This window comes from Atta cephalotes, assembly GCF_000143395.1.
Source record: "Atta cephalotes unplaced genomic scaffold scaffold00007, whole genome shotgun sequence".
NCBI lineage: Eukaryota > Metazoa > Arthropoda > Insecta > Hymenoptera > Formicidae > Atta > Atta cephalotes.
This window is the reverse complement of record NW_012130071.1, coordinates 3,713,719-3,720,497: the sequence shown is the minus strand read 5'-3', so window position 1 is coordinate 3,720,497 and position 6,779 is coordinate 3,713,719. Positions and strand designations below refer to the sequence as shown.

General features: G+C 31.5%; 1 protein-coding gene across 1 annotated transcript; it reads left to right on the top strand.

Moving 5' to 3' along the window:
• Positions 1 to 284: 284 nt before the first annotated feature.
• On the top strand, positions 285 to 6,052 carry LOC105626993. Its single transcript, XM_012208276.1, has 4 exons — positions 285 to 587; positions 2,819 to 2,900; positions 3,042 to 3,158; positions 5,583 to 6,052. Exons 1-4 carry the CDS (start codon positions 285 to 287, stop codon positions 6,050 to 6,052), a joined length of 972 nt encoding a protein of 323 aa, XP_012063666.1.
• Positions 6,053 to 6,779: the final 727 nt, after the last annotated feature.

The following is a 6,779-nucleotide window of genomic DNA, read 5'->3' as shown; positions in this document are numbered from 1 at the left end:
ATAAATGCTCCAGTGCGCTCTATTATCACTATTGTGTCATGTATATCTGACTGCAAATTAGTCAGCGCACAAAAAGTAGAATAGAGTTATGAATACACTTAGCGCTAAACAAAGCAAAGCAGCTAGCTATTCACGTAAACAGAATGATACATGATATGCATCTCGCAATTTCGACTAATGTCTTGTTTATCAGCGTTGAAGCTTTCTATTATCATTCTTGTCGGCGTTCGAAGTTAATGTTGTCATCGTACTGTAGAATATACGGCTCGGTAAAGATCAAGTAGATGAAATTCTGTACGCACAGTGAACAGAATGCTGATTTACGCGGAGGTTGTTGGAGCAAATCCAGGTACTCAGTGTTCTTCACCATAAATGCGAAGGGTTTGTTAGAGGTATACGACATTCTGAACGGCGTGGATTTACCGGTGACCACGTTTCATGTCTGCAACGACAGTCTCACGACCATCGAGCCTCATGAGAATGGTCAACTCCTAGCAGTCGGCAGTCATAATGGAAATATATATTTAGTGGAATGTTCTGACGGATACATTATTAACACTAAAACTGACAAGGCAAACCTTACTGCCGTGAGTATTTTGAAATGAATCAGTTGAAAAAGGCAATAATTAAGTAGCTATGTATATCTTGTAAGAGAATCTTCTAAACTGTCTTATTTATCTTTATGGGTTTTAGATATAAGTAAAGTATCAAAAAATATTAGATTTTTTTATCTACTTTTCTAAATAACTTGAAAATAACATTTTTTATTTTCGACATTTTTTAAAAATGTAAATACATTATTATCAAAAATTATAAAATTCAATAAAATTTTTGTATAAAACATTTTTTCATACATTTCATATTTTTGAGGATATTCGCTAAAAATAAAAAGAAATCTATTATTTAATTTCGAAGTTTAACCTCTAAATCTTAGAGATAAACTAAATCTTAGAGAAAAAATTTAAAAAATATGAATTTAATATTTTTTTATGCTCTAACAACTATAAAGCTCATCAAAAAGAACAATTCCGATGGTTTCTTTATTAGAAAATTGACAATTCAAATTTAATTTAAATTTCCACATCATTCTGAAGTACAACAATTTTGCTAATGGTTTGCATTGCATAATAATGTAACAATCTTGGACTTCACTGATTGTTATTCTTTTCGAATTAGTACATTTTGAGTTCATATATTCCAACTTTGATCTTCACATCACTTCACACTTATGTTGATCGAAAGCGAAAAGCAATGTATTTTTTACTGCAGTATCTCGAGAGATGTAGTCGTTTCAAGAAAATTGTCGATGCACAATTGAAAGAATTCTTGATGCGAGCTAACATTCACGAAGATTCCGCAATGAACGGCCCAGCGTTTGTATCAAAGAAAAAAGGAAATCGGGAAAAAATTAAAAAGAACAAGGAGAATCTAATTAAAGAAAAGGGCAATCATCTGAGGAAAAAACTTCAGATAAAAAAATTTGACGCGTTCTTCGAAGAACTGGCGGATTCAGAAGCGGCATTTTTTCAAATAGTAAACAAGGTAAAAAAAAACTTAAATAGCCGAAAAGAAGAAAAGATGTACTTACCACTGGCATAAAATTTTTCTTTTCTATTCAGAATGCGTATTTTCGCGTATCTTGAAACATTAACGATCGTTATTATAAATGCTTTCATGATGAAATAACAGATAAAGTATAAAGAAATAATAGATAGAAGAAATAATAAAAAGATAATGCGTTAGTTTTTCTACTTTAACATTAAATAATAATCACTACACATGCAATACTGAAACATTAGTTTAATTAATTTACTATCTATCTAATTTAGATAAAAAATAGAGTTTCTTAATCTCAAAATGCTATCCATACGTAAATTTTACGTACAAATAAGCAAGGTTATTGAATGTTAAGCTATACCTTATAGGAGATTTAATCTGTTATGCTAAAAGCTAAGACAAAGACAGGGTTTAAAAAATTCTGTTCGTTACATCGTATTACTTGTATGATGGTTAATATTATAACAAAGAGGAGATGATAAGTGATTTCAATTTTTAAGCAGTTTTATGTTATTATATGTTTTATTTAAATATATAAAAAGACACATACACACTCACACACACGCACGCACGCATGCACAAAATTTGTTTACATATTCCATACTATTTCAAGATAAAATTTGATAGTGTGCTTATTCTTTCTTTCCTTTTAAGTTAATAATTAGTTTATTTGTGTTTATAAAAATTTAGATTGTAAGTGTTTTGATATTAAAAGTATAATATAAAAAAAACTTGTGTTACATTAATTAAGTAGTCTACATCGTTAAAAATTTCATAAAATTTAATACACCTTTAAGTTACATAATTTAAACTTAATTTCATAACATTACATTAAATTTAATGTATTTATAAAAAAAGTAATACTATAACTTTATTTTCAGTTAAATCATTTATTATTTTTAATTTTGTTCATAACCATAAGCCTCATTTATATGTAAAGAAAGCATTTCTAACAGTGCATTTCTTTATGAATCAAATTGACATATCAATACTGCATCATTCAACAGTACATTTTAGTGTTTTAGTTACATTTAGCATTTTAGTGTTAAAAGATAATAAACTTAATTTCATAATATTACATCAAATATATCTATAGTTTATGCTTTATGTTTATATATTTTTATAAATATACAACATATATGTTTATATATTGTATGTTTATATATGTTTATTTATAATTAATATGTTTACATATTTATAAATAATATGTTTATTTGTAATTCTTACGAGAAGTTCGCGATTATGTGATAATGTTTTTTAGGAATTTGCGAGTTATCCGAGGTTAGATCCCGAAACCGAACAGATGATCAATCTTATGCAAAAAACATTGAAACAAGAAAAAGGTTCTGCGTGATTCAGCGAAGACAAAGGAAAAAATAAGCAAACAAGAGCAAAAATTACCTAAATATAAAGAAAAGATAAAAGCGCTAAAGGATAAGAACATCATAACGAGACCCTTGATGAAAAAGATAGATAAAAAAAAGATGAAGAAGAGGCGCCATTCATAAAAAAGATCGTGAAGAAACGCTGGAAACAAATTTTAAGCAAAGTCTGTGCCGTTGAAGTTTGCAAGCCGGAAATCTGTTGCGCAGACTTGGAAGGTAAATTTCCGTTTCCAACGACAACGTAAACGTCGTTACCATCGGGTCGGTAAGGTGATCTATTTTTTCACTTTCCATGCGTCGCGTCGCTTGGGACGTCGTGGACAGACAAGATAACGAGATCTTCTCTTAAAGCTTGGCGAGATCCGATAATACCGAGCTTCCTTGGCACTATGCTTTATTTGAGTCTGCAATAGCGGCAGTATTATGTAATTTTCTTTCATATTTGAGCAGCGACAACGTGGTACAAGAAATATCGCAGCGGACAGATTGATAGCGCCGCGAAGTGGAAAAACGCGAGAAAAGTAGATAATTTCGTAAAAACGTTTCAGTGGGAAACCGTGATCAAAGCGCCACGCCAGCTGGAAACATTGATAAACGTTCATTGTTCTGATTTGTTCATCTTCTCACCTGTCTCTCATCAATATCATGTTTCGTTGATCCGGCACATAGGAGACCTTTATGCTGCAACACAATCGGACAGCTTAATTAAGAACGTCTCTATCGTGACTGTGGTCGTTTTAAAGCATGCCGTATGTGTTTACTCCAACTGCGCCCAGTTAGATTAATGCGTTCCACTCGAGGTTCTTGAGTGCTGTTTCTCTTTGGCTGTTTAGTTTAGATGCGCCAGCGTAATTCGAGACGGTGAAACTGAGATAGTTTTCAACACCGTTTCTTAATGAAGGACATAGAACAAACGTCCGCGCATAAATTTATCTAATGAGAATTGATTAACTGTCTCATTTCGCTTTATTCGTTGGCAAATTCGAAGGAAAGCGTGAAATTAAGAAATTGAGCTTTGACAATTTTTCCCCTCAATTTCTCTTTAATTTCTTTTCTATGCAAGAACCGCTGACAAAAAGATTTTATCAAACAACACTTCATGTACATCTGTCATATTCTTGCGCCACTATAATTCATTTCTTAAACCAGATATGCGCACGCTGCACAACCGCAGGAGCTTGTGCCATTAAACTATCATTTGTTATGTACCATCAAAGATGCATTACGATTCTGTCGTTTCGCCAGCAACTATGACGTGCAATATCTCGCTGACTGCTCCAGTAGAAATGTTTTTTCATTATTCTTAAAATACTCCGCTATTGAATATCAATATTCATCAGTGAAATATGTCATTGAATGGATACCATTCCCTTATTTCAAACATGACACAATTCAAAAAATTGAATTTCTCAGAAAATGGGAAAAATTACTTTTCAACTTGACAGGAAAATATTGATTAATCGAATAATATCGTCAAAAAAAATATGTTATTAATTCTATGATAAAATAAATGTCATTTTTGTCATTATCATTTTATAATCCATATTTCCTCGGAAAAAAACCACTCTTTTTGAATTGTGACGTTTTGATGATTTTTTTAAAAGTTAATTCACTTTTGACAATTAATAGAGAAATATTTATTTAACTAATTTATAATAATTTGAAAATCACGTTTTTTTAAGCTGTGTTTTAAAGTAAAGAAGTGACATGTTAATTTTGAATACACTTAAATACATTTTAATATTTTTAATAATAACAATATGACTTAGGATTAATATAATATATATTTAACTTGTTTATATAGTATATTTTCAAATTAATATTTTCAACTCTGAATTTCGTTGGATTTTAAATTAAAGATTCGTTTCTAAAGATTTATTTATAATTGTTTCTCCAAAAAAACAAAAAATATTAAAAACAAATATTAAAAACAAAAAATATTTTCAATGCATATACGCAGACAATATAACATAATATGAGAGATATAATGTTTCACATAAAAACATGTTTCGATTATATATAACTGTTGAAGCGTTATTGCGAGAGATTCTATAGGAAGGATCTAAGGGGTAAGTTAGATTGGATATTAAATAAATGCGAAATAAGGGCAGCATCAACAGCAACGATAGAACAAAATTGGGCAGGATGAAATCATCCTAGCGTTAGATTAGAGCAGTAAAGCGAATACCATTCGTCGTCTTCCCACCGGGCATTTTAGACACGTCGAGGGTGCATTGAAGTGTCCACAATATAATTGGTCTCAGGGGGAATATCGGCTCTATGACGTTTCATCTGGTGGAAGAAATACAATGTGCCGTTGCTTTAACTGCAATTCTTATTTGAGAAAATAAAATATTTTAATAATATAAAATAAAATAATTTCAGAATTATTCAATTTTTTTTAAATGTTGATTTTTTTCAAAATCTTCATAATTATCGTATAATAGCATATATCATTATATTACAATTCTAGCGAAGCGCAATAATCTTGAAAATTGAACATGATAACTAATATTAACTTCATGAACAATTTGATTTTCATAATAAAATAACTGGATTAATCTATAAAATAATCAAAATAAAATTATTATAGATATCAATATCGTCATTTTTATTCAACGTTCGATTTGTATATTTTAGAAAAACGGAAGACCGAGTTACAGACTCAACTTGCTTCGAAGGAGGAGAAATCTTCGTGGATTATCACCCAACGGCGACGTAAGTTATTCGATTTTGAGCAAAAGTTGCCGAAGCATTTGTCAATCAAGAAGAGAAGAATACTTTTGGAGAACGAACCGCTGGCGAACGTACTCGCGAACGAAGTCGAGGAAGCCAGAAGGGAAATGCGTGCTTGGCAGGAAAGAATTGTGTTGGACAAACGTGACTCCTGGCGACCACGAACGATCGAGGTTATACATGAGAAACCAGAAGAAGAAAAAAAGAAGGAAGTCGAGAAAGGCGACGTCGAGTCGCCTGTGCAAAAGGAGGAGAAAAGAACGGATTTTCGGCAGCTCGCAGAAACGAGCTCGAAGTCCGCGATCGGGGACAAAACTTTGCAAGAGCATGGAAAAAGAGAGGCGATGAAGCTCGATTCGCATCTCAAAAAGTAGGCTCAAGGGGAAGAAACACTTCCCCTAACGTACTCAACGTTATTCGCATATACTGATAAATTAATGGTAACAAAGGAATCGACGAAATGCAGTAGGGGCAGCGATCAATAATTTAATTCATTCGTGATATTTTGATGATTGAGACAAAATTTATTGATTAACAATATTGAAAATTTTTACTGCGAGAACGAAGCTGAAATGTGACCCGGAAAAATTAGCAGTTGAAAAATTTCAGAGCGTAACAGAAATCCGATTAATTAATTAATTAATTCAATACGACAACACAATTTTAATTTTAATTATTTTACAATGCGAGAACTGTACTAGTGAACTGATTGTCGAGCTCTAATAAACAGGTACGTGTCTTGAAATTTCAGAAAAATTCAGAAAATTGCATTCAAAGTATACTTGCGAAGCAATAACTCAGTTTAAATGTTTCTCGAGATATCTCGAAAGCTTGAGTAAGAGAAATTACGAAGTTGTCCATTTTGTCGTAGCTATATGGAAAGACGGAGCATGATCTTCAAGAAGTTCATGAAAAAGAAGTTGGTAGAGGGTACTTCATATTTGAATAGAATCGCAAGACTTTCAACGTAGTGCTTCGCATAGAGAGAAACGGATCAAATAGAACGGACAAATGATGCAAGATATAATCATGTATATATATATATATATATATATATATATATATATATATATATTATATGATACCGNACCGAGACACAGG